Source organism: Symphalangus syndactylus, chromosome 12 (assembly GCF_028878055.3).
Source record: "Symphalangus syndactylus isolate Jambi chromosome 12, NHGRI_mSymSyn1-v2.1_pri, whole genome shotgun sequence".
In the NCBI taxonomy this organism is placed as follows: domain Eukaryota; kingdom Metazoa; phylum Chordata; class Mammalia; order Primates; family Hylobatidae; genus Symphalangus; species Symphalangus syndactylus.
Genome location: NC_072441.2, coordinates 144,027,074 through 144,054,857, shown reverse-complemented (window position 1 = coordinate 144,054,857; position 27,784 = coordinate 144,027,074). Strand labels below are relative to the sequence as shown.

Genomic DNA, 27,784 nt, shown 5'->3' with positions numbered 1-27,784 from the left:
TCTCATAGGGCTACTGTGAGACTTCAACACCAAGGAGTATTTACGGGTTGTTATTATGTTTACTGAGTAAAATCACATGAGTTATTACTACAAATAAGTTGGAACATGTTCCACAGAGAAGGAATTTAAACTGGGTCGTTAAAACTAAGAATTCTCCTATTTTAACACTAGCCAACGTGCACTGAGCCCTTACCAGATGCTAGGTATTGTCAATTTTCCCTAAGCCGCATAACCATTGATAATAATAATAATAGCTAGTGATTCTGTATTTTATTGTATTTTCTATTTTTTAAAAGAGAAACGAGGTCTCACTTTGTTGCCCAGGCTGGTCTCAAACTCCTGGACTAAAGCGATCCTTCTGCCTCAGTCTCCCAGAGGGCTGGGATTATGGGCACGAGCCACCGTGCCTGGACTAGCTAATGATTATTAAACACTTTCTGTGTGTCAGACATGTGTCACGCTCTTTACATACCTTCTCCCATTTATTCCTCTCAACAACCGTCTCAGGAAGAGGCAAGTATTATCATTCCCATTTTACAGTTGGGAAAATGCAGGCATAAAGAAGCTAAGTAATTTGCCCAAGGTTTCACAACGCGAGTGGCAAGACCTGCATCCTTCTTTTGAAAGTAAGAACTTTCAGACACAAGCAGCTTGACTTCAGAGACTTTTACCTAAATAGTCGCATTTAACCTTCACAACACCCTGTGATGTAAGTTCTCTTACATTACTTGCATTTTATAGATGAAAATTCCAAAGACAAAATAGATGGCAGTAATTTGTTCAAGGCCACACAGCTGGGAAGTAGTTGAGTTGGGATTTGGATCCATATCTGAATACAAAGCCCACATTCTCAACACCATATTAGATTGTTCATGCCCCAAAGTATTCACAGTGGTACAGAGCACCCGCATTTATATGAGGATTATTCTGTAATAATGATTAACATTCTTCCAACACCTACGAAGCGCCAAGCTCTGTATTAACTGATTTACATAATAATAGCTAACAATCGCTGTGCATTATTAGGAGCCAGTCCCTGAACTAATCGTTTTAGGTGTATTATCTCATTGAAGGTTCACAAAACTCTGTGACATGGATGCCATTACTACCCTCATTTTATGGGTGAAGAGAACGATGTTCAGAATTCTTCCAAAGTCACACAGCTTAGCTGTAAGCTGGAAATTAAAACTACAACTGTCCAGTTCTCTCCTGCCTATCGGGCTGGTCTCCTCTAGTCACTCTCTCTTCTTATTTTTTATTGTGTCTGCTTTGATCTTTCAGGGTCTGTCTGAGGCTCTCACTTCGACCCCTCAATAGAACTGGGACCCCTTCTGCTCGAGTGCCCTCCCATTGGGCGGTGCTGTTATTCGGGAGCCTATGGAAAAGGCCGGGATTGCAACAGGTCCCGCCCCCATGGGTCTCGCCCGTTCCGATTTGTTCCAGTGCCAGGGTCCGTGAGGAGATGACATACCTATTGGCTGAAGATGTCTGAAAGGCAGCAAACGGCGGAGGCCGCTCCCCGGCGCTCGCGCGGTTCCTTCTGGGAATTGTGGTCTTAGACGTTCCATTCCCAGGGTGGCGCCGCTCGGACTCCGCGTCCCAGCATTCCCTGCACGAGCCCGGGAGCACTTCCGCCCTGTTGTGAAGTGGGTGTCTCGGTGGGTGAGTCCGGGTGGCGGGGCGGGGGCAGCTGAGACTCAGGCTCTGGGCTGGAGACTTAAGAGGTGGTGGTGACACAGGGGGCTGGGGAAGGTGAGAGGGGAGAAAGAAGCTTATATGTGGGGGTGGAGGGTGAGGGACGGTCAGAGGATGTAGAGGCCGGAGATGGGAAGGGTCATACAGGGGTCGGGGATGAGGAGGCGATAGAGGGCCCTGGGAATGAGGAGGGCCTTAGAAGGATCTGAAGGTGAGGGGGTTGAGGGAGGTTTTGGAGGTGGGAGAGTCATAGAAAGGTCTGGAGACCACAGAGGAAAGGATAGAGGGTCTGGGACCCTGGCTAGAAATGAGGGCCTGAGCTTGAAGCCAGACCTTCAAAATAGTGTTTCAGTCTCTAACTTCCCATCTAGAACAAGCATATCTAATTTGTTACCTCCCTAGGGATTGTTACCTCTGGAACACAGTGGATGGCACTGGCTATTGTGTTCTGCCCCAAACCTGCACTTCTTTCCTTATGTCTTATGGAAGTCAGTGGCACGATCATCCCATTTACCTACTTACCTACCTACTTACCCGCTGATTCCTCTTGCATTCTTCCACGTCCAAGGATCTTCCGATCTTTAATTTCTTTAGTATCTTTTCAGTCGGCCTCTTTCTTGTAGGGTTTTTGCAGAAGCCTTTTCAGTTTCCCAGCATGAACACACACATTGCACCACCTAGTGTGATCTGCTTCACCTACAAATCTGCTTATGCCTTCTGCTTGAGAACCTTCCTTGGCTCCCATCACCTGTAAAGTCCAAACACCTCGTCCTTCATAAACTCCTTTTGCAGCCTAATCTTCATGCACCTCACACTCCAGGGCTGTCAAGGTTTTCCTCGTTTCCTGGGTAGGCCATTTGGTTTTCCATCGTTATATATGCTGTTCTCTCAGCTTAGAATATTCTCTCCTTGACCTTCACCTTCTTTGCCAAGAGAACTACTTTAACTTAAAAAGAATTCAACTCTTACTTTGCTCAATTCTCTTAAGCAAATTAAGTCACCCCCAACCTTCAGCTCCCGTAACTTCTCCTATTACCGCATTTGATCATAATTATCTGTGACGTGTGTGTCTCTTCCACTAGACTGTGAACATCTCCAGGACAGGAACAGTGTCTCAGTCACCTCTGTTTCCCCATTGCCCAGTCTAGAGCAGTAAACACTTGATGTAAAGCAGTAAATACTCGATGTATGTGTGAATGAAGACCATGCAGGGTAAGCTTTGCTATTCCAGCCTTGAAGACTTCTATTGCCAGTGGATTTCCAGGGCAGGAGCTTTAGTCTTCCTCTGCCTGGCAAGGCTATCTGCTGGAAGCTGAAGCTGATTCATTGCCAATGGGAGTTTAAGCCAGGGGTGACAAATACATGGAATGTGTGCTGCCAGTGCCCCTTCCTGTGTGCCTGGCAGTCATGGCTAATTGGTTGGTTCACAGCACATATTCACACAGTAGTCAGAGCCCTCAGCACACTACTCTAGGCAGCCACTTCCAGTTGATTGAAGTTTCTGCTTTAAATGAAACCTATTTGCTCTCCCTGGCTTAAGCCCTTATGCGTGAGGTCAGGTCAGCCTGCTTTAAGCCATAGCTTGGACTGTCAGCCAAATGGGCCTGACAGCCTTTGAGAGTTCCCAGTTTTTTCTCTTTGGAGGTCACAGGCCAGTCTTGGCCTTTCCTGTGGAACTGGAGAGCATCTTCCCTTCTCTTTTCACTGAGTGGGCTCCTCATGACCACATTCATACTTACTGCCCTAGGAGTCAAGATGCCCCTCAGCTTCCCTGTGTTTGTAAAGAGATCTTGATTTTGATGGCAGTCAGCGCTTATCCCTCATGACCTGGGAGGCTCTGTACTCTTTCTAGGTCTTTCTGGATATTGGAAGAGAGCTTTGAGATCACTTAGCTGAATCTAAATGGCAAAGCGACAGCCCATGCTGAATGAAGTCCACCATGCTTTATTTAATCTCATAGTGTGTGAAACAATTTTGAGTTGGTTGCCAACATTTAAAAATCCAGAGTGCTAGTTTCTTTTGGAAAAATCAGCAGTCTTAGAAATATTCTGGGCATATGTTCCCCTGGCACTCTATAGTTGGCTGTGGTGCCCACCCAGTTCATTTCAGTCATTGACTCATTTATATTGCTAGGTCCTTATACCCATTTAAACTTGTGGCCACTGATTGTAGTCTCCCTTCTCCCTTGCTCTACCCCATCATACTAATTGGGGAACCTAGGGCAACTGCTGAGTAGGATCAGGCTGTAAGCTGCAGCCTAGCTAGGCAGCCACAGGGGCTACATGACTTGTCCAAAGTAACACAGCTGATTAGTGGCAGGAGTGGAATTAGAACCCCAGTCTGCTCACTCCTGCCTTAATGTTCTTTCCACTCTCCCGTACTGTCATCTTAAGAGTTTGGATGACTAGCACACATAGAGGAGGCTATAAGACGTGGTTAAGAAAAACGATTGGAGAAAAGGGATCTGGGCTTAGACCCTAACTCTGCCAATTGCTAGTTGTATAACCTTAAGTGAATCTTCATAAACACTCAGCTTCCCTTTAGGTAATTGAGGATATAGTGCAGTCATACCTTATCAGATGATAATATTCTAAGGGTGAAAATCACTTTAGCCAAAAATCACAGTTAGTTTGAAAATCCTTTGGTAAGGAGCCATTTCAGAAACTAACACGCTGCCTTTCAATAAATAAACTAATCCGCACAGCTGGGCTTTCTTGTTTGAACATTAGATGAGAATTCGCTTGTGTTAGGGACTGTGCGGTATGAAAGACACTTTACTCACACTTAGTGGAAAGAGAGGCACGAGGGAATCAAGACCAACCTGGTGAATAGCGAAGTCCTAGGTGCCACCACCACATGCTTATTCTCGAACAGATAGTGAACAGAACTGGCTGCACTATTTAAATCATGCTCTTTCTCTCTTTCTTTTTTTTTTTTTTTTCTTTTTCTGAGACAGAGTCTTGCTCTGTTGCCCAGGCTGGAGTGCAGTGGCATGATCTCAGCTCACTGCAACCTCCGCCTCCTGGGTTTAAGCAATTCTCCTGCCTCAGCCTCGCGAGTAGCTGGGACTACAGGCGTCCGCAACCACACCCGGCTGATTTTTGTATTTTTAGTGGAGATGGGGTTTCACCATGTTGGCCAGGCTGGTCTCGAACTCCTGACCTTGTGATCCACCTGCCTCGGCCTCCCAAAGTGCTGGGATTACAGGCGTGAGCCACCGCGCCCGGCCCTCTTTCTCTCTTTCTGATCTTTGTAGTGGAAGTTACAGGTCAGTGAAATGCAGCTCAACACCTAATGAGACTCCAGTTGCTGCCTGGAGGCCTCAGTGAGATTATGAATGTGGAACACAACACTGTGCCTGGCACCTTGTGGGCACTCAGTAAAGGGGTACTCTTAGAAATTGCTGGTCCTAATGAGCCTCGATATTCCTGGTCATCTCAGAACTGAGGAATGCCCCGGTCCATTTTCCCTTGTTCACTTCTGTGTGAAGTCACCCGGCTGTTGGCCGACTCTGTTGGCCTCCCTCTCCGCATAATAGCCTGCTATCCATACTTCGGTCTAACTTCCTTAGAAAGTTACGGTTATGGTTCCTTAGAAAGAAAAGGTTATGGTGATATACGGTCCCTGGGGCTTTCCGATTTCTATTTGAAACAAACCTTTGGGACTTTCAAGTCTTCCCAGGAGAAAATACCTATTATCTGAGACTCTGAGCTTTGGGCTTGGTGTGACTGCTAATTGCCTATTTTGTTGTAGTGTCCTGTTTATGCAGGAACGCAAATGTCTTTGCTCGCTTATTGACTGTCTGTCTCACTAGACTGTAATTTTATTGAAGGTAGGGACTGTCAGTCCCAGCTACTGGTAGATCTGTAGCTTCCAAACAGGGTATAGCAGGTACTCTATAAATGATTGATGAATTACTCCTTGCGTGAGAGGGTGACAGAAATGTGTTTGAACTCATGCATCAGTAAGGTTGTGGTTCAAAAAGAAATTTCATGAAAGGCGAATTCTTTAGGTTCAAAAAGAAATTTCATGAAAGGCAAAAATCTTTCTACATATGTGATCTCTCTGAGTGCTTATAGCAGTAATGTAGGTAGACAGAAATAGTTTAGTTCAATATAAATTATGGATCATCCGTATCCCATTAGGCTTTTGATATACCAGGTTTATCATTTTAATACATGGTAATAAAACTTTTTAATGGCCCTGCTATTTATCAGATACTGGGCTGAGCACTGTGGATACAGAAATGAGTAACATACAATACTGATTCTAGTAATATAGTATAATGGGACTGTCAGATATAGTAACAGGTGACTACAATAGTGTAGGATAATACCTATATTAGAGGTATGTACCAGTTGCTTTGGGGATATGGGAGGCAATTCTTGGAGGGCAGGATATGAAAAGGGCATGTCAAGGAACTCCTATCAAAGGAGGTGACATTTGAGCTGGTGGTTGAAGGATGAGTAGGAAGCTGCCAGGTAGCCATGAGTTGTGCTTTAAGCCTCTTCCTAAGCATATGGAGGCCTTTAGGGCAAGACTTTAATTTTTATCACCCTTGCCTTATTTCTCTTCAGTCCAGTCAGATTGCCCAAAATGAAAAATACCACCATCTCTCCATTCTCAATTCAGTTGTGTCATTCCCACTTGGAAGCAGCTAATGATCTCCTTTGAGTGGGCATTTTTTATGTCACCCAGACTTGTTGAGATGACACAGAGAGCTCATTTTTTCAGATAACTCAGCATGGGTGCCATCAGAGAGGCTGTAATCTCCTCTGGGACACACGTAGATACGCACATCCTTCTCATACAATGTCTCATACAGTGTAGAAAGTGGTAAGTGTCACAGAGACATGGAACTAAAAGAGAAAGGAATTCCTTTTGGCATGAGCAGGAAGGTCATTTATTTTTTATCTAGTGTGCACAGAAAGGGATTAATTGCAATCCTTGCTTAATGTCACACCATCGTCATTAGTCGATCATTCATGACTTTATTATTTATCGAGTACTCCCTATATGTGCTGAGCACTGTGCTAGGTCTCTTGGGAAGCTAATGATCTAGTGGGTAAGAAAATTACAGTAAAGGATGATCAGGGCTATGGTAGAGAAAATGTAAGATGCTATGGGAGATTGTGGTCGAGGACTGAATCTTGTTTCAGGGTGCAGGGAAGGCCTCATGGAAAAAGAGCAATTTAAGCTGAGACCTTGCTAGCTGAAGGAAGGGAGGAGACCATTCCGAAAGGAGACCTTCCCAAAGAGGGGAAGGTTCAGAGGGCAGCGTGGTGTAAGATCTGAAAGCTGTGCTTCTGGAGCACCATGACTAGTGGAGCATGGTAAAGAGATGAGTTGGAGACTTGGGTAAGGCTTGTGCTTTGTCCTGAGGGAAATGGTAGATCACTGGAGGGTGTTTAGCAGGGAGGTGGTGCAGTCAGGCTTTGATCTAGTTTGGTTGTTGTGCAAAGAATAGAGCAGAGGTTGGGGTGAGGTGAGTGGAGGCAGGGACGTGTCAGGAGACTGATCAGGTGGAAGACATGATGATTCTCTGCACTGAAGTGGTAGCATTGGAGATGGAGATGCCATGTGGACACAATGTGGTGATGAATTGGATTTGGGGGATCTTAGATTATGATGATGACCAGGTTTCTGGTGTGGAGAACTTGATGGCAGTGCCTTCACCGAAGGGGGAGCTTCAGAAGGCAGACATGATTGCAGGAGAAAATAACAAATCCAGTTTTTGACTCATTGAGTTTGAGGTGCCTAAGGGACAGTCAAGTAGAAATGTCATGAAGGGGTATGGATTTTGGGGTCTGGAGGTCTGGAAACAGGTCCTTGCTGGAGTTTTAGGAGTCATGTATAGGGATGATGAATAATGCCAAATGGGTGGGATGGCCAGGGGATAGCGCAGAGTTGTTGGATTTTGCAAGGAGAACATCCTTAGAGGAATGCCAGCCAAGCTTTAAGATTAGGGAAGAAAGGCATTATGGAGGGGGTGACATTTGGAACCCAACTTGAGGGAAGGTTGGACTTTGGACATGTGTAGGAGGGAGGAAGTCTACACTGGGCCAGATCATGGAGGTGTGGGATGCCAGGCTAAGGTGTTCAGGCATGACCTAGAGGATTGAATACTGTGCTGTCTTCCTTCAAAGTGTGAGGCTCAAATGAGATATTAATTGACATTTTGTGAGCACTCACTGTGTGTCAGACACTGGTCTAAGCTTTTTATATACATCCCTCATCTAATCAACCCAGCAATCAAGTAAGGTAGGTGCTACTGGCTTTGGTGCCAGATTGTGGCCTTACTTCCTGCCTACGGGAAAGGGGCATCTCTTAGCACCTCTGCCCCCATGCAAAGGTGGCAGAAGATATGGGGGAAGGGAGAGAATGAAGCTTCTGCATCCTTTTGCTCACACTCTATCCTTTGTCTTTCTGCCTTAGAGCCCTGGGGAGCAGTCCCTTTTCTAGGAGCCTCTTGAAGGACTCACCATAGATGCAGGAAGACATCGGATGAGGACGGCGTAGCTGAAGTGAGGCGTCTGGGGTAGACAATGGCTGTGGCCCTGGAATCGCAAGCCCAGGCATCTCCGCAACCAGAGCCTGAAGAACTCCTGATTGTGAAACTGGAAGAGGACTCGTGGGGATCAGAATCCAAACTCCGGGAGAAGGACCGTGACTCTGTCTCTGGCCCAGAGGCCTCCCGCCAGCGCTTCAGGCAATTCCAATACAGGGATGCAGCTGGACCCCACGAGGCCTTCAGCCAGCTCTGGGCTCTCTGCTGTCGTTGGCTGAGGCCGGAGATCCGTCTCAAAGAGCAGATCCTGGAGCTGCTCGTGCTGGAGCAGTTCCTGACTATCTTGCCTAGGGAGGTCCAGACCTGGGTGCAGGCACGCCACCCCGAGAGTGGTGAGGAGGCTGTGGCCCTGGTGGAGGACTGGCACCGAGAGACCAGGACTGCAGGACAGCCGGTGAGACAGTTTTCTCCTGCAGAGGAGTGGGTCAGGCAAGGCAGCGGGGTTGTGACTAGGTTAATAATTGCCAAATTCACAATAAAAATAACAATAGTTATTGAGAACTGACACTTAGTGACCACTGCTGTATACCAGGCAGTGTTCTAAGTGCTTTACATGTATTAACCCACTTAGTCCTGTCAACAATTTAATGAGATAGGTACTATTATCCTAATTTTACCAGTGAGAAAACAGAGACAGAGAAAAGATAGGTAAGTTGCCCAGGGTCTCAACAGCTACTAGATGGTAGAGTCAGGATTTGAACTCAGGCATTCTGACTCTAAAGCTGGTATGCCTAACCACTACTCCAAACTGCCTCCCACTACCATATTCACAATATGATTAACTCGTGTTTTATACCTAACAAAATCTTTCTACATATGTGATCTCTCTGAGTGCTTATAGCAGTAACGTAGGTAGACAGAAATAGTACTATTGTCCCCATTTTATAGATCAAACTAAGAGCCAGAAAGTTGGCTGGGAGTGGTGGCTCACGCCTGTAATCCTAGCACTTTGGGAGGTTGAGGCAGGTGGATTGCTTGAGCTCAGGAGTTCAAGACCAGCCTGGGCAACATGGCAAAACCCTGTCTCTACAAAAAATACAAACGAAACAAAACAAAATGCCAAGTGGCCCACAAAGGTCATCAGTGAACAGACCAGAGCCTAAAGCCAAATCCTTAGGTTCCAAGGTCATTGTTCTTTCTACTGCATGTCGGATGCCTCCTCTGCAAACCATGGGAATTAAAATACCTCTGAGCCATGAGGCTCAAATGAGATATTAGTTGACACTTTGTGAGCACTCACTGTGTGTCAGATACTGGTCTAAGCTTATATATACAGCCCTCATCTAATCAACCCAGCAATCCAGTAAGGTAGGTGCTATTATCATTGCCATTTGCCAAATGGGTAAACAGAGATGGAGAGGTAAGTAACTTATCTAACTTTATATAACTACGTGATAGAGCTGAGGTAAGGGAAATGAAAGCATGGATTTAACATTCGCAGTTTCAACAATTGGCAAGTGACCCCTGAAAGCCCATGATATAACGCATAATTTTGCTATGACACACATTTTGAATCCTGCTTCAAAGCTGGTATATGTAGAACGGATCCTTTAGCTGGATCCAGAACCTTCATCTAAACATGCCTTTTGCTCCACTTGTTATAGTTAGTAATTCTTGTGATATTTTACTTACCCACATTTTGCTGGGGGAAATTACAGGTTTGGGAACATACCCCTTGCAAGTGGCAGGGGTTTTCTGTACATTTAAACTGTAAAGTTCTATACAGTGTGAGGTTGGGGGAGCAAAGGTTTAAGTCTGGTGGCTTTGCTCTTCGGATTCCTTTACAAAGTGATAGAAGATACAGGGAGACTAATATATAAAGTTACAGAACTAAGTATGAGAGAGTGTGCCTTATTTTAATGTACCACTCCACCCCCCTATATTATTTCTTTTAAAGAAACCAGCTGTTTGTCTTAAGTGGCAGTGAAGAAACAAATGGAAGTTTTAGGGCTTCAGAGTTGGAAGATAAAGAACTTGAGACCCAGAGATGAAAACTGATTTAAATCAAGGTCTTTATGATTCTTCATCTGTAAAATGAGAGGGTTGGACTAGACCAAAGGTTCTCAAATTATGCCCCTGTGAGCTGACCAAAAGTTGAACTACTTCTAAAATTGAGAAAAAAATAAGGTAATGGAATCTTCTCTATTATGTATTTTTGTTTTTACTGTGACTTTTTTAATTTTTAAACTTTCCTACCTGCTCCTGAGTGCTCACAAATTTCAAAACAAATGGGCAAGTAGCAGAGGAGCTTGTTTTTTCAGGTGCAAATGTAGCTTGTGATCTTACATTGCAAGATATATAACTTAGTTGCATTCTCTGCAAGTAAAATTTTTCAAGCCTTAATAATGGGATGAAATATAGTTACAATATTCCTCAAAGTGAACCTGAAAAAGGTTGGTGCCTACAGGACTAAATGGCCCCTAAGGTAGTTTCCTAACAGGGATCTTTCAGCTCTGCTATTTTGTGATTGTTACTTGTTTCTTCTGTCATCACCATCTTGTTGAATCCCCCTCTCTGTCAGAGGCCTCCTCTCCATCAGGTGCACAGGGATTTTTAAAAAACAGGCTTTATTTTTTAGAGCAGTTTTAGGCTCACAGCAAAATTGAGCAGAAGGTACAGAGAGTTCCCATCCCTCCCCGACAAGCCTCCCTAACTATCAACATCCCTGCACCAGAGCAATACGTTTATTACCACTGATGAACCTACAGTGATACATCATTATCATCACTCAGAGTAGCAGTTTATGTTAGGGCTCTTAATGTTATTCATTCTGTAATGTATGACATTACGAGCCCTATTATAAACTGTATCTACCATTATAGTGACATAGTAACATGTATCTACCATTGTAGTGACATACAGAGTAGCTTCACTGCTGTAAAAACCCTCTGTGTTCTACCTGTTTATTCTTCCTTTCCCCCAACCCCTGGCAACACCGATCTTTATACTGTCTCCATAGTTTTGCCTTTTAAAAAATGTTACATAGTTGGAATCATACAGTATATAGCCTTTTCAGATTGGCTTCTTTTACTTAGTAGTATACATTTAAGCTTCCTCCACGTCTTTTCATGGCTTGTTAGCTCATTTCTCTTTAATGCTTAATAATATTCCATTGTGTGGATGTACCACAGTTTATTTATCTACTCACCTACTGAGGGACATCTTGGTTCCATCTAAGTTTTGGCAGTTATGTATGAAGCTGCTGTAAATATTCATATGCAGGTTTTTGTGTGGACCTAGTTTTCGGTTCATTTGGGTAAATACCAAGGGACATTATTGCTGGATCGTATGGTAAGAGTATGATCCTTTAATAAATGGTGCTGGGAAGACTGGCTAGCCATATGTAGAAAGCTGAAACTGGATCCCTTCCTTACACCTTATACAAAAATTAATTCAAGATGGATTAAAGACTTAAATGTTAGACCTAAAACCTTTAAAATCCTACAAGAAAACCTAGGCAATACCATTCAGGACATAGGCGTGGGCAAGGACTTCATGTCTAAAACACCAAAAGCAATGGCAACAAAAGCCAAAATTGACAAATGGATCTCATTAAACTAAAGAGCTTCTGCACAGCAAAAGAAACTACCATCAGAGTGAACAGGCAACCTACAGAATGGGAGAAAATTTTTGCAACCTACTCATCTGACAAAGGGTTAATATCCAGAATCTACAATGAACTCAAACAAATTTACAAGAAAAAAACAACCCCATCAAAAAGTGGGCAAAGGACATGAACAGACACTTCTCAAAAGAAGACATTTATGCAGCCAAAAAACACATGAAAAAATGCTCATCATCACTGGCCATCAGAGAAATGCAGATCAAAACCACAGTGAGATACCATCTCACACCAGTTAGAATGGCCATCATTAAAAAATCAGGAATCAACAGGTGCTGGAGAGGATGTGGAGAAATAGGAACACTTTTACACTGTTGGTGGGACTGTAAACTAATTCAACCATTGTGGAAGTCAGTGTGGTGACTCCTCAGGGATCTAGAACTAGAAATACCATTTGACCCAGCCATCCCATTACTGGGTATATACCCAAAGGACTATAAATCATGGTGCTATAAAGACACATGCACACGTATGTTTATTGCGGCACTATTCACAATAGCAAAGAGTTGGAACCAACCCACATGTCCAACAACGATAGACTGGATTAAGAAAATGTGGCACATATACACCATGGAATACTATGCAGCCATAAAAAATGATGAGTTCATGTCCTTTGTAGGGACATGGATGAAACTGGAAAACATCATTCTCAGTAAACTATCGCAAGGACAAAAAACCAAACACCGCATGTTCTCACTCATAGGTGGGAATTGAACAATGAGAACTCATGGACACAGGAAGGGGAACATCACACTCCAGGGACTGTTGTGGGGTTGGAGGAGGGGGGAGGGACAGCATTAGGAGATATACCTAATGCTAAATGATGAGTTAATGGGTACAGGAAATCAACATGGCACATGGATACATATGTAACAAACCTGCACATTGTGCACATGTACCCTAAAACCTAAAGTATAATAATAAAAAACAACAACAACAAAAAAAGAAATTGCCAAACTGTCATCCAAAGTGGCTGTACCATTTTGCATTTTTACTAGCAATGAATGGGAGTTCTTGTTGCCCCACATCCCTGCCAGCATTTGGTGTTTTGGATTTTGGCCATTCTAATAGGTAGATAGTGGTATTTTATTGTTGTTCGAATTTGCAATTCACTAATAACCTACCATGTTATACATGTTTTCATATGTTTACTTGCCAACTTTATATTTTCTTTGGTGAAGTGACTGTTCAAGTCTTGCCCGTTTTTAAATTGGGTTGTTTGTCCTCTTACTCTTGAGTTTTAAGAGTTCTTTGTAGGTTTGGGGTAACAGTCCTTTATCAGATGTGTGTTTTGCAAATAGATTCTCCCAGTCTGTGGCTTGTCTTCTCATTCTCTTGACAGTATCTTTCATAGAGCAGAGTTTTTTAATTTTAATGAAGCTCAGCTTATCAATTATTTCTTTCATGGATTGTGCCTTTGATTTTGTATCTAAAAAGTCATTGCTATACCTAACATTATCTCAGTTTTCTCCTATATTTTAGGAATTTTATAGTTTTTCATTTTAACATTAACATTAAGACCTTAACATTAACATTAAGACCTTAACATTAAGGTGTGTGATCCATTTTGAGTTGATTTTTGTGAAGGATAGGATGTAAGCTTTTTTTTTCATGTGGACATCCAGTTTTAGTATCATTTGTTGAAAATATCTTTGCTTCACTGTATTACCTTTGCTTCTTTATGAAAGTTCAGTCGACTATCTTTATGTGGGACTATCTTTATGTGGGACTATTTCTGGGGTCTCTATTCCGTTCCATTGATCACTTTATTCTTTTGCCAATACCACACTGTCTTGACTACTGTAGTTTATAGTAAATCTTGAAGTCAGGTGTGTCATTCCTTTGATTTTTTTTCCTCCTCCTTCAATACGGAGTTGGTTATTCCAGGTCTTTTCTTCTTCATATAAACTGCACATGGTCAGGTGCAGTGGCTCACACCTGTAATTGCAGCACTTTGAGAGGACAAAGTGGGCGGATTGCTTGAGCCCAGGAGTTTGAGAACAGCCTAGGTAACATGATGAAACCCCATTGCTATTGAAAAAAAAAAAAAAGAAAAACGAACAAAAAAAGACTTTACATTCGGTTTGTTGATATCCACAAGATAAACTTCTGTGATTTTGATTGGGTGTTGAATCTGTAGATCAAATTGGGAAAAGCTGACATCTTGATGACAGTGAGCCTTTCTATCTGTGAACATGGGATATTGTTCCATTTATTTAGTTCTTCTTTGATGCCTTTCTTTGGTAGTTTTCCCCATGTAAATCTTCTACATATTTTCTTAGATGTATGCCTAAATATTTCATTTTTTTGGATGAGAATGTAAATGTTATTATGCCTTTAATTTCAAATTCTACTTGTTCATTGTTGGTATATAGGAAGGCGATTGACTTTTGCATATTTGCATATTTGTACCCTGCAGCCTTGCTATAACTGCTTATTAGTTCCCAGAGGTTTTTTTTGTTGATTCTTTTAGATTTTCTCCATAGACAATCATGTCATTTGTGAACAAAGACAGTCTCTTTCTTTCTTCCCAATCTACGTACCTTTTGTTTCCTTTCTTATCTTGTATTAGTCTGGACTTCCAGTGTGAAAGAATAGTGAGAGAGAACATCCTTGCCTTTTTCCTGATCTTAGTGAAAAAGCACTGTGTTTCTTACCATTAAGTAGGATGTTAGCTGTAGGTTTTTTGTAGATGTCCTTTATCAAGTTGAGGAAGTTCCCCTCTATTCCTAGTTTGCCAAGTTTTTATCATGTGTGTTGGATTTTGTCAAATGCTTTTTCTGCATCTGTTGATATAATATATGATCATGTGATTTTTCTTTTTTTGCCTGTTGATGTGATGGGTTATGTTAATTGATTTTCAAATGTTGGACCAGGCTTGCGTACCTGGGATAAATCCCCCTTGGTTGTGGTGTATAATTTCTTTTTTATACATTGTTGGATTTGATTTGCAAATATTTTCTTGAGGATTTTTGCTTTTTTTTTTTTTAGATGGAGTCTTGTTGGTTCTGTCGCCCAGGCTGGAGTGCAGTGGCATGATCTCAGCTCACTGCAACCTCTGCCTCCTGGGTTCAAGTGAGTCTCCTGCCTCAGCCTCCCGAGTAGCTGGGACTACAGGTGTCCGCAACCACACCCGGCTGATTTTTGTATTTTTAGCAGAGATAGGTTTTCACCATATTGGCCAGGCTGGTCTCAAACTCCTGACTTGGTGATCCGCCTGCCTTGGCCTCTCAAAGTGCTGGTATTACAGGCCTGAGCCACTGCACCCAGCCGATTTTTGCATCTTTGTTCATGAGGAATATTGGTTTGTAGCTTTCTTGCCTTGTAAGTGATTTCTTTGGTTTTGGTATTAGGGTAAATGCTGGCTTTATAGAATAAATAAGGAAATATTTCCTCCGCTTCTGTCTTCTGGAAGAGATAGTAGAGAATTGTTATAATATCTTCCTTAAATGTTTGGTAGAATTCACCAGTGGACCCATCTGAGCTTGGTGCTTTGTGTTTTGAAGGTTATTAATTATTCAGTCAATTTCTTTAATAGATATGGGCCTATTCAGATTGTTTATTTTTGTGTGAGTTTTGGCAGATGGGGTGGGTAAAGGAATTGGTCTTTTTCATCCAGGTTATCAAGTGTGCGGCCATAGATATTCCTTTATTAACCTTTATGTAGTTCATAATATTCCTTTATTATACTTTCAGTGTCTGTGGGATCTGTAGTGATGTCTCTGTTTTCATTTCTGATATTAATCATTTGTCTTCTGTCTTCTTTTCATTTTTGAGACAGGTTATTGCTCTGTTACTCAGGCTGGAGTGCAGTGGTGGGACCTTGGCTCACTGCACCCTCTGCCTCTTGGACTTAAGCAGTCCTCCTGCCTCAGCCCCCCAAGTAGCTGGGACTACAGGACCACACCACCATGCCCAGCTAATTTTTGTACATATATTTTTTTTGTTGAGATGGGATTTCACCACGTTTCCCAAGCTGGTCTTGAACTCCTGGGTTCAAAAGATCCATCGCCTTGGCCTTCTAGAGTGCTGGGATTACATGTGTGAGCCATCGTGCCTGGACTGTCTTTTTTCTTAGTCTGACTAGAGGCTTATTGATGTTATTAATCTTTTCAAAGAACTAGCTTTTGGTTTTGTTGATTTTCTCTATTGATTTCCCGTTTTAAATTTCATTTATTTCTGCTCCAATTTTTATTTCTTTTCTTCTGCTTACTTTGGATTTAATTTGCTCTTCTTTTTTCTAGGTCTTATATTGGTGTACCTGTGTCCCTGGACTCTGACCTTTGCCAGTGCTTCTCAATTTTTTCCCATCTTAGGTGGGACAGGATGCCTAGAGGGGGCTGCACTGGGTATTTCTTATCTTTCACGTGGAAGAGCAGAGGGAGCTGGAATTGCATATTTCTCTTCCGACAGTTAGGTTAGGCTTTGGTAAAATAGTTTCTGCTGAGGACAGGACTTATTAAGAAGAGCAGAGTGCCCTGGCATACTTCAAAATGGTTCTTTTTTTCCTGCCATCTGCCATAAGCATGAAGAGATTTTTCTCTGATATTCACTGTGAGGATCTGGTTGAGCTCTTGGAGATAAAACTTACAAAAATGTGCCCCTGCTCATGATTAAGTGCCCTGGAGTTTTTACCTCTCAGAGTTGTCCACACTGACCTTCCAGCCGTTCGTCAATTACAGTTCAGGTTTTTCTCACCTGGAACTGGTTCCCACAGAGGCTTCTGCTCCACTAAGTTGTGATTCTCTGATTCTACCTGTTTGTCTCTCCAATTCTGGGGAGAGTGGTTTCCCCTGTGACGTCACTTCTCTGACAGATCTAAGGAGAGTTGTTGATGTTTCAGTTTGTTCAGCTTTTTACTTGTTACCATAGAGTCTAGAGTGGCAACTTCTAGACTCTACAGACTTCTTGGAAACTAGAAGTCTGACCTACTAATTTTTTGTCTCCTGGTTGTCACTTGAATCTACTTCTTTCTGTGTCCAAAATTACCATCCATGGAATCAGAATCTTTGCTTAGGGATGGTAATAGTTGGAGGAACTGGGGTTGAGAGTAAAGATTGTTGTTGAATTTAGTCACACAATTCCTCTGTAGATTATAATGATAACAAAGTGAATTTTTTTTAACATGACCATATAAGAAGATTGATAAGCAGACATTTTCTTCCTGTGAAGTCACACAGGACCCTGGTGGGTCTTCTTATTTGGAATGGCCCTTGATGCTCATGGCCCATTCCTATATGTCTTCTCAATGGTAAAAATCCTTCTCTGTGAGTGGATCTGAATTTTCAGGCCAGCCAAAAAAGTTTTGGAGCTAAGTTTGGCAAACTCAGTAAGTTAATGAAGATAGTTGTTATTATTTTGGTTAAAAAAAAATAAGACTCAGAGCAGTATATCTAGTCATAAGTTTTTGTATAAAAAAGAGGGAAGCTAAGAATACACATTTACATTTGCTTGTATGTAGAAAGAAACTCTAAAAGAATGCAGAAGAACATGGTTACCTGTGATGAGGAGAGGGGAAAAGAACAGGGTCGATGGGATGAAGATGGATGGAGGTGGGGCATTTTCACTGAATATACCCATGTATGTATTTTCTGTTTCTAAACCTTGTGAGTCTATTATCTATTGAAAAAAATTGAAATACGTTTTTAAAAGTTAGGTGTTTCTATAAAGTATTGAGATTGTTATATTTTTGAGGTTTTATAGCCAGGGTAACACATTGACCTCTCTACCTCTGAACTTGGAACCAGCTGAGAAATAGAGATAAGAAATTAGCTGTATGATTGATGAAGTCGATTGGGTAATGTTATTTTAGTTGATTATTCCCTTTTATTTTAAATATCTTCTCTATATCTCTGAGTACCTTTTTTTTTTTTTTTGCCTGAAATCCAACATTGAAATGAAAATTGCCACTTCCTTTTTCCTTTTGAGTTAGAGTGCCTTGTCTTTTGCATGTCCTTCTGTTGTAAGATTAACAACACATACTTTTATCTCATTTTAAAATTCCATCTAATTTCTTTTTTTGAGACAAGGTCTCACTCCATTGTCCAGGCTGGAGTGCAGTGGCATGATCACAGCTCACTGGTACTTCAAACTTCTGGGCTCAAGTGATCCTTCTGCCTCTGCCTCCTGAGTAGCTGGGGGTACAGGCATGTGCCACCATGCCTGGTTAATTTTATTTATTTATTTATTTATTTATTTATTTATTTATTTATTATAGAGGTGAGGGTCTTGCTGTGTTGCCCAGGCTGGTCTTGAACCCTTGGCATCAAGTGATTCCCCTGCCTCAGCCTCCCCAAATGCTAGAATTACAGGCATGTGCCACTGCACCCAGCCTCCATCTGTAATTCTTTGTCCTTTTTAAAAATTTTGTTTTAAAAATATCTTTGTCTTTCAGCAGAGATATTTAGAGCAATTGCATTTGGGGTCATAATTTTATGTTTTTTTCCTGTTTTTATGCCTCCCTTTGCCTTTTAACATACAACTTGGTAACTTTTATCTTTTTCTGATCATGTAAAAAGTAAGCAACCTATTTTTGATGCTTATGGGTTATTTTTTAATATTACACAAATTTTACATAATTTATCTCTTTATGAATCAAAAATGTTTTGAACAGTGGGACTGTCATTGAAACACTTGGATTGCCACCCTGTGTTCAACAGACGGTACTCATTTGGTGGTATAAATGCTGGTCTACCTACCGAACTCACTCTGATGGCTTTCTCATCCTATTTCAAGCCACTTTGGATCTTAAAAGAGCCCGTTAGCCTCTGGACTGCAGTTGTACTCAAAATACCAAAGTGGGTCTTATTGAATTGATGATTGGGAATTTTGGCTATTTGTGTGTAGGAACTGGAATTGTATACAGAAGAGACCAGGCCCTTAAAGACAGGGGAAGAAGCTCAGAGCTTCCAGCTGCAGCCAGTGGATCCCTGGCCTGAGGGACAGTCCCAGAAGAAGGGGGAGAAGAATACATGCCCTGACCTTCCCAATCATCTAAATGCCAAGATGGCACCACAGCCTTTGAAAGAGAGTGGTGAGTACAAGAATCTGAGAACATTAGAGAATGAGGCCTTCTGCAGGGGAGAGGGATGGGAGGTGAGGAAGGGTGCATGGGGAAGAAGGATGTGCAGAATTCAAGGCAAGGGATAGGCTGCAGTGTGGTGGGCACACTTACTGAGAAGTAAGCAAGCCTCGTAAAGAGGCTGTGGCTGTCGATGATGCCATCACGCCCTGCTGTAGCTGGAGTCCTGCAGCAGGTGCAGGCTGGGACAGGGGTGGGTGGTGACCACAGAAGGTCAGGGCTGGCATCTCCCACATGGCACACCGCTCACAGCAGCTTAGGAGCTACACACTCTAGAAGGGAAGTAAAGGGGAAGTCTGTACTGGCCATAGGGATAGCCCTAGCTTGATCCAAGTGTGACTTTTGGAAAGCCGATCTCAAAGGGAGGTGATTTTTTGGGAACCAGAGCTTGGGTTTCAGTGACTTTTTCTTTTCCTCAGCTGTCCTCACTCCCCGAGTCCCTACTCTCCCAAAGATGGGGAGCGTTGGAGATTGGGAGGTGACAGCTGAGTCCCAGGTAAGCTGCTACTCGTTCTTCCTTTCCTGACATTGTTGCTCCTGTGCTCTTGCCACCCCCCCCGCCCCAGTGTTCCTCCTCTCTCTCCATGACCTCTGCTCAGCAAAAGGGCATGAGGCCCAGGGTGTTAGCCTCTGCCCTTCACCCCTAGCCTGCTGGGCCCCGAACATCCCCAAACACATGTATGTACCAAATGGCCATCCTGCTCCTTATGATGCCAGCTTCACACATGGTATCCCTCTGTTCCCATCATCTTTCCTGGGGGCCTGCTAGGGTTCCTAGGCTGTTGTCTAAGGTCAGTGATGTTTGGGGTCCTTGTCTTGTGCATCTCGCAGGAAGCCCTGGGCCCTGGCAAACATGCTGAGAAGGAGCTCTGTAAAGACCCCCCAGGAGACGACTGTGGGAACAGCGTGTGCCTGGGTAAGGAGATGTACCCTCTGAAGGTGATGTTGTCATGCTTCTGATACACTCAGTTCCCAAAGAGGGTTTTGCCGCTCCTTTAAGAATCATGGCTCTGCAGTCTCTGGAATTTCAGACATAGGAAGAAGACTTGCCCTTTGTAGCCAGCACTCTTATGGCAGGGATGGAGTCTGCCTGGAGATGGGGTGGCAGGATGGCTTCCAAGAGCCTGCCCTCTCTGGGCACATTACCTTCCTTACCTCAGTCCATTCACCACAGTCCAGGGGCCAGGCCTGGCCTGCCATCTCAGAAATCTGATTTTTTTTTAGCACTGTAAACAGGATCTCTCTCTCTCAGGCAGACTTAAGTGAACTAAACCCATGAGACCAATGAATTAAACCCAATAGGAATAAATATCACAGAGCCCAAAATACCTGAAGCCCATATAACCAGCACAGACTCCTTTCTCTATGGGCACTCCTAGGTGGCAAGCCAAATAATAGGGAGCCGTTTCCCTGTGGAGCCTGGGATCACTGTGCAGGGAGTTAGACACGTGAATAGCTGAAATAGAAGAGACTCTGATAGGCCCGACTCATGGTAAGTTTAGATACCAGAAGCTCGCTGGCTACTTGCTTGACAGTGGAACCCCTTTTTACACATGATATCTGGGGGAAATACTGTTCAAAGGAACAGACTTTGGGAAATGCTGAATTAGATTATCCTTATACCTCTCTAAACCCTTTTCATCTAGTTTTCTTCAAATATTTATTTTAATTAAAGGCTTCCTATTTTGTTAGGGCTGGGAGCTGTTGGGATAGCAGTCCATTAAACATAGCTAACTTTTAAAAACAAGGAAATTTATTTTCTCACATTATTAGAAGTCCAGAGGAGGCCATGTTCCAACCACAGTACAGATTAGCTGAGCGATGTCCTAATGGGTCTGTGTTCTTTCTTTCTGTCTGCCATCCTCAGTGTTAGCTTCACATTAAAGCTGTTTTGTTTCATGGTCAAAAGATAGATGCCAGTGGTGGCAATGGATGCCTAGCAGGACAGAGACTCACTATACACACACACACACACACACACACACACACACACACACACACACAAACCCCTTTCCTCCAGCCATGGAGTTCAGTCTAATTGGGCCAATTTAGGTCATGAGCCCATCTGTGGACCAATGAGTCACTCTTATATGATGTTTCATGTTTCATAACAACAACAACAACAACAACAAACAAATGAACAAAGCAAACAGGTCACTTAACATTTCTTATATAGTGGTCGTGTTACCTCTTCTCTCTCCCTATTCCTGTAGACATTTTATGGGATCAACATGGGAATTTCTCGTCAGCCTCTTGCAAGGAAAAGATAGAAGTTTCAGGGAGATTTTGGACAAACATGCCGCTCAACAGACCATTTCTACTCTGTCATTTCTCTTCTTCCTTTTGTAGGAGTTCCAGTTTCAAAACCAAGTATCACCTCCGAGAAAGAGCAAGGACCAGAATTTTGGGGTCTAAGTCTTATAAATTCTGGGAAAAGGAGCACTGCAGATTACAGCCTGGATAATGAGCCAGCTCAGGCATTGACCTGGAGGGATTCAAGAGCCTGGGAAGAACAATACCAGTGGGATGTGGAGGACATGAAGGTGTCAGGTGTTCACTGGGGCTATGAGGAGACCAAGACTTTCCTGGCAATTTTGAGCGAATCTACTTTCTCTGAAAAGCTCCGGACTTGTCACCAGAACCGCCAGGTATATCGGGCCATTGCAGAGCGGCTAAGGGCAAGGGGCTTCCTGCGGACACTGGAGCAATGTCGCTATAGGGTCAAAAACCTCCTACGGAATTACCGGAAAGCCAAGAGCAGCCACCCACCAGGTACCTGCCCCTTCTATGAGGAGCTGGAGGCCCTGGTCAGGGCTCGGACAGCCATCAGAGCCACAGATGGCCCAGGAGAGGCCGTGGCACTCCCAAGGCTCGGGGACAGTGACGCAGAGATGGATGAGCAGGAGGAAGGGGGCTGGGAGCCTGAAGAAATGGCAGAAGGCTGTAACGGTGCTGGCCTGGTCAACGATGAGTCTACCCGGGGGCCCAGGATTGCAGGGGCCCCAGCTCTGTTCCAGAGTCGTATTGGTAAGAACATGGGGGTTTAGTCAGATTCAGATTTCCAACCCTCCTACCAGCTAGACTGCTATTCCCTGAGGTCAGGGCACAGGCTGCAAGTCTGGATTGAAGCCACTAGAGTGAAGAGCTACATTCCTTAGATCATCCTCAAACTCCAACTTTCTTTTCCTGTGACCAAGTCTCTTTGCAAAAGTCTTCTTAGTTATAGAAGCAAACATTTTTAAAGCCTTAAGGGGCCTCAAAGAGTGAATCCAGTATTTCCAAAAATGTGTCACTAGTAGCATGGGATGATGATCATCGATGTTACATGAATGAACTTTAAATTCTTGTATTTATATATTTCTCTTAATTTGTATGAGTGCATCAACCTGTGATTTCACAGATAGCAAATGTAGGTAAAGAGTGATGGTGAGTGAAATATTTGAACAGATAATGGCAGAAATCACGACAGCGTAGACTTGAATAATCAATGTCTGGGAAACACCCAATCATGGTAAAGGTGCAAACATGGAAGCCCAAGAGATGAGGTGTCTTACAGATGCACAGGTAGGAGCAGAGCCCGGATCAGAGCCTGTGGCTCCTGCCTGCCGGTTTTACATGGTTTTCCCTCCACCATGTTGCCTTCCTGGGCTACATCGCTTTCCTGCAGAGGAGCTGAGACTAGACCACCTCCTTTTCATTCCTCAGCAAAGGAGGAAAGTGTGTCCTCATCTAGCCTTTCTTGCAGGACTATTTGAAACTCATTTATGTCTCTAATCTTTAGGAATTCTCAGCTTTCACGTTTTGTTAAAAGGAGAATTTATGGCCAGGTGCGGTGGCTCAGCCTGTAATCCCAGCACTTTGGGAGGCTGAGGTGGGCGGATCACGAGGTCAGGAGATCAAGACTATCCTGGCCAACATGGTGAAACCCCGTCTCTACTAAAAAAAATACAAAAATTAGCTGGGTGTGGTGGCACACACCTGTAATCCCAGCTACTCAGGAGGCTGAGGCAGGAGAATTGCTTGAACCTAGGAGGCGGAGATTGCAGCGAGCCAGGATTGCATCTCTGCACTCCAGCCTGGCGACAAAGCAAGACTCTGTCTCAAAAAAAAAAAAAAAGGAGAATTTATAAAATAAATAGAGGACAGGTATTGAGTGAATATGGGGAAAATCACATGCATCCCGATTACAGGCCTTTCTGTGAACTAATCAGCTAAAGCCAGGGGCATGGGATCACCTGATATAATTGATATAACATGGCTACCTAAGTCCTTACCTTCAGCCAAGACTTGAAGTGTTAATAGAATCTCTTAGAAGAGGGTGAGGGTGGGAAGCTCTGGCTGGCTGTCCTAGCATGCCCCTGAGAAGCAAAGGGATATTCTCCAGGTACCTTGATAGTTCTGACATGCATATGTTCTAGGTATTTTGAAGGGCAGGTGACTCTATTCTCTGATGACCTAGGCACATCTCATTAAATCTCACAGTTCTCAACTCTTCACTCCTGACAGCAGGTGTGCACTGGGGCTACGAGGAGACCAAGGCCTTCCTGGCAATTCTCAGTGAGTCCCCATTCTCAGAAAAGCTTCGCACCTGTCACCAGAACAGCCAGGTGTACCGGGCCATTGCAGAGCGGCTGTGTGCTCTGGGCTTTCTGCGGACACTGGAGCAGTGTCGCTACAGATTCAAAAACCTCCTTCGAAGCTACCGGAAGGCCAAGAGCAGCCACCCACCAGGGACGTGCCCTTTCTATGAGGAACTGGACTCGCTGATGAGGGCTCGGACTGCAGTCAGGACCATGGGGACTGTCGGGGAGGCTACAGGTCTCCCTAGGTGTGGGCAGAAAAGTGCTGAGACTGATGCCCAGGAGGCCTGGGGTGAAGTGGCCAGTGAAGATGCTGTCAAACCTCCAGCCTTGTGTCCTAAAGCCCCAGACATGGGTAAGCCTGGAGTAATTGGATGTTCTCAAAATCCGTGGGCATGTGGAGAGAGTGAGGAAGCCAGGCTCATTATCTTTTGTCTCTTAACTAAAAGAGAGAATGGGATTGAATGGGAAAAAGTATTTCTGCTTTGCTCAGATTATCCAGTCTCTAGCTTTGTGTGATCCCCCGAATCAGTCAGTCATTCTATCTTTTACTAGGTATATCTGGGCAGTTAGAGACTTTATTCAATCCAGTGTGACACAGGATATATGGAATGTACTAGAAGAAGGAGGTGTTCATGATTAGAGTACTAAGATAGAGGAGTTTGCCGGGGAAACAGGTTGGCTGTGGCTGCTGGGCTAAGCCCCATGGCTCACTTGGTGGGGTCACCATGTCCCAGAGTCCATTCCTCAGCTTTGCAGGTCAGAAACACTTGTATGTACCAACACTTGATCAATTTCATGTTAGTCACATTTATAAGATGTGCAATAGAAGATATAAGAATCAAATTCATGTTAGCCAGATTCACAGATGTACAATACAGACACACACACACACACACACACACACACACATGCTAACTAATGAGTGAAGAAAAACAGCATTTCTGTCGATTTTTTCAGATTTTGAAATGAGGCATGAGGATGAAGACCAGATTTCAGAGCAGGACATTTTTGAGGATTTGCCTGGAGCCTTATCAAAATGTCCTACAGAAGCTGTTTGCCAACCTCTTGACTGGGGAGAAGACAGTGAAAATGAAAATGAAGATGAAGGGCAGTGGGGAAATCCCTCACAGGAACAGTGGCAAGAAAGTTCTTCTGAAGAGGACTTAGAAAAACTTATTGACCATCAAGGCCTGTACCTTGCGGAGAAACCCTACAAGTGTGACACATGCATGAAGAGCTTCAGTCGGAGCTCCCACTTCATTGCCCACCAGCGAATCCACACAGGTGAGAAGCCCTACAAATGCCTTGAATGTGGAAAAAACTTTAGTGACCGCTCTAACCTCAATACACATCAGAGAATCCACACTGGAGAGAAGCCCTATAAATGCCTTGAATGTGGGAAAAGCTTTAGTGACCATTCTAATCTCATCACTCACCAGAGAATCCACACGGGGGAAAAGCCCTATAAATGTGGAGAATGTTGGAAAAGCTTCAACCAGAGCTCAAACCTTCTGAAGCATCAGAGAATCCACTTGGGAGGAAATCCTGACCAGTGTAGTGAGCCCGGGGGAAACTTTGCCCAAAGTCCGTCTTTTAGTGCTCACTGGAGGAATTCTACAGAGGAGACGGCTCCTGAACAACCTCAAAGTATCAGTAAGGACTTGAATTCTCCTGGACCACACAGCACGAACTCAGGGGAGAAACTTTATCAGTGTTCTGAATGTGGAAGAAGCTTCTCTAAGAGCTCTGCCCTCATTAGTCACCAAAGAATCCATACGGGAGAGAAACCATATGAATGTGCCGAATGTGGGAAAAGCTTCAGTAAGAGCTCCACCCTGGCCAACCACCAGCGCACCCACACTGGAGAGAAGCCATATAAATGTGTGGACTGTGGGAAGTGCTTCAGTGAGCGCTCCAAGCTCATCACACACCAGAGGGTGCACACAGGAGAGAAGCCCTACAAATGCCTTGAGTGTGGAAAATTCTTCCGTGACCGTTCTAACCTCATTACTCACCAGAGGATTCATACAGGAGAGAAGCCGTATAAGTGCAGAGAGTGTGGGAAATGCTTTAACCAGAGCTCCAGTCTTATTATTCACCAGAGAATCCACACAGGGGAGAAACCCTACAAGTGCACACAGTGTGGCAAAGACTTCAACAACAGTTCCCACTTCAGTGCTCACCGGAGAACCCACACAGGAGGGAAGGCATCGTAGGGGACGGTTTCCTCAACAACAAAAGAGGACTCAATGTATATATCTTATATCATAAGATGTATGCTAGAGAGAAACTTTCCAATTTTTAAGCTTGGTGTGTACCCAGGGAAGTTATCTTGGTATAAACCAGGTAATTTGGAAGTGAATTACAAATACTACGGATCCAGATTTGAAGGCACTTTTAAGTGTAATTTGTTTTTCTTCTGTAAAGACCCACACAGAATCCTCAGACTGTCCTTGTATTTGCTCTCATGTAAGAGCTGTGTCAGTATTTGAGCCAAACTGGCAACTTAGGAGATGAGAGTTAAATTAGTGGTCCTGAGCAGTGATTCCAAACTCTCACTGTGCCTTCACACCGTCCATGTGTAATCCACCCCATCAGCAGTGGTTCTCATACTTTCTCAGTGGGGGCGTATCCTCAGGGGAGAATGTCAAGACTCTGGTGCGAGAGGAATTGGCCTAGAGCAGGCCACTGTGAGCTCGGCACAGAGTAGGAAGAACAGTGACATCATTACAAAATCATTAATAGCAGCAATAGCTGGTGTTTATTGAGCTGTTGCTCTTTGGCAAGCTCTGTGCTAAGAACTTTGTATACATCATCTCATTTAATCTTCACAACAACCCCAGGAGATAAGTACTAACTTTCTCCCCATTTCCTAGAGGCTTGGGAAATTAAGTAACTTGCACTGGTCACACATCTGTAAGTGGGAGAGGCAGGATTCAACAGATCTGTCTGTCTTGAGTCTATCATGCTCTTATTGCTACACTGAACTCCCATTCATGTTAGGTAACTTAGGGGCCAGAATCTCAATGCACTTTGTAGACCACATTTCCTGTTATGAAATTTCCACATTTTGAATTTTTTAAACAAATATGGAAACTGAGAATCCCTAAGGATTAAAGGACTTGGGATATCCAGAATTGGTGAAGTGATTTGAGCAAGGATGAGCTATTATCAAAATACTTGATGTGAGTTTCCATCTTCGCAATAATACGAGAGAGAGAGATAGGTGGGTTGAGATTGGGAAAAATATGTGGCCTAAGTAATTTTTCTTCCAATAAGATAGTGCTTTGGCTAAGGAAATGGGATCTAAGAGTTCTCTTTTTCTCAGGGGACAGTCCTACTTCTTGCCACGCTTGGCTGATAATAGGTTAACCCTAACAGAAGCCTGGGGTCCCTACATTTTTGCCTGTCTGGCTTTTCCTTTTGGCAAGCAGAAGCTTTGTTCTTGGTCCCCATGCCAAGACAGGTGGAAGGTGCTGGTGTATAGGGTCATCTACTGAGAGGGCCTTGACCACTGTTCTACGTTCCAGGTTCTTGGCACAGTTTTACCCTGAGCCATCCTGTCCCAGGCCTGCCCAGGGCTTTCTGTATGTTGGCCCTTAAGACTTGCCTCCCACATGGACAGGCTAAGTTAGAAAGGTTCACATAGGATGGTTTTAACATTTGCAGCACTTTGGCCTCCAGAGTTTCTCCTTAGAAGAGTTTAAAACTGTTGACCAAGGACTTCGGTTTCCATAGGACTTTAAAGGAAAATCCCCCTTCTGCCATCCTCTTATGACACTGGGATGTATTCGTAACCTGCTTGGTTCATGGGCTGGGGAAGTACCTATCAGATAGTGGATGTGAAGCAGCCTTGAAGAATGGAACTTTTATTAACATGCGAGGAAGCCAGTGGAGAGATTTGCTACTTCCACAGAGTGATATCCCTTCTTAACCCCTTCCCCTGCTTCAGAACCTCCTTTCCCAAGAACCAGCCCCACTAGGATCACCATCAACTCCCTCCCAGTTTACCTTTTCTGGCCCACGTTATCTCTGCGGGGCAGGGGTCATGGGATGAACCCTGGATAGAAGTCAGCAGATGTCAGTAACTGCAGGAATACAGTGATAACTGCCTAGTAATGTGAGCTGAGAGGAAGGATCCTGAGGTGAGGGAGAGGGAGGGAGTTCCAGGGAAAGGCACTGTTGTGTGGAATAGCATGGATTCAGGGTGGGGTTGTATGATGGGAGGTTGGGAA

At 43.7% G+C, this 27,784-nt stretch overlaps 1 protein-coding gene across 8 annotated transcripts; it reads left to right on the top strand.

Annotated features, from left to right (window-relative positions):
- The first annotated feature begins 1,546 nt into the window (after positions 1–1,546).
- ZSCAN20 (zinc finger and SCAN domain containing 20) lies at positions 1,547–25,994 on the top strand. 8 transcript variants are annotated; one of them, XM_055254897.2, is made up of 8 exons: positions 1,547–1,662; positions 8,131–8,657; positions 18,732–18,918; positions 19,386–19,462; positions 19,798–19,882; positions 21,316–21,993; positions 23,476–23,901; positions 24,507–25,994. In XM_055254897.2, exons 2-8 carry the CDS (start codon positions 8,241–8,243, stop codon positions 25,763–25,765), a joined length of 3,129 nt encoding a protein of 1,042 aa, XP_055110872.1. In that variant the 5' UTR covers positions 1,547–1,662; positions 8,131–8,240; the 3' UTR covers positions 25,766–25,994. The 8 variants fall into 8 exon arrangements, with proteins under 8 accessions (XP_055110872.1, XP_063484020.1, XP_063484019.1 ...); XM_063627950.1 differs by having other exon boundaries at positions 1,602–1,658; XM_063627949.1 differs by having other exon boundaries at positions 1,616–1,658; positions 23,473–23,901.
- The last annotated feature ends 1,790 nt before the right edge of the window (positions 25,995–27,784 follow it).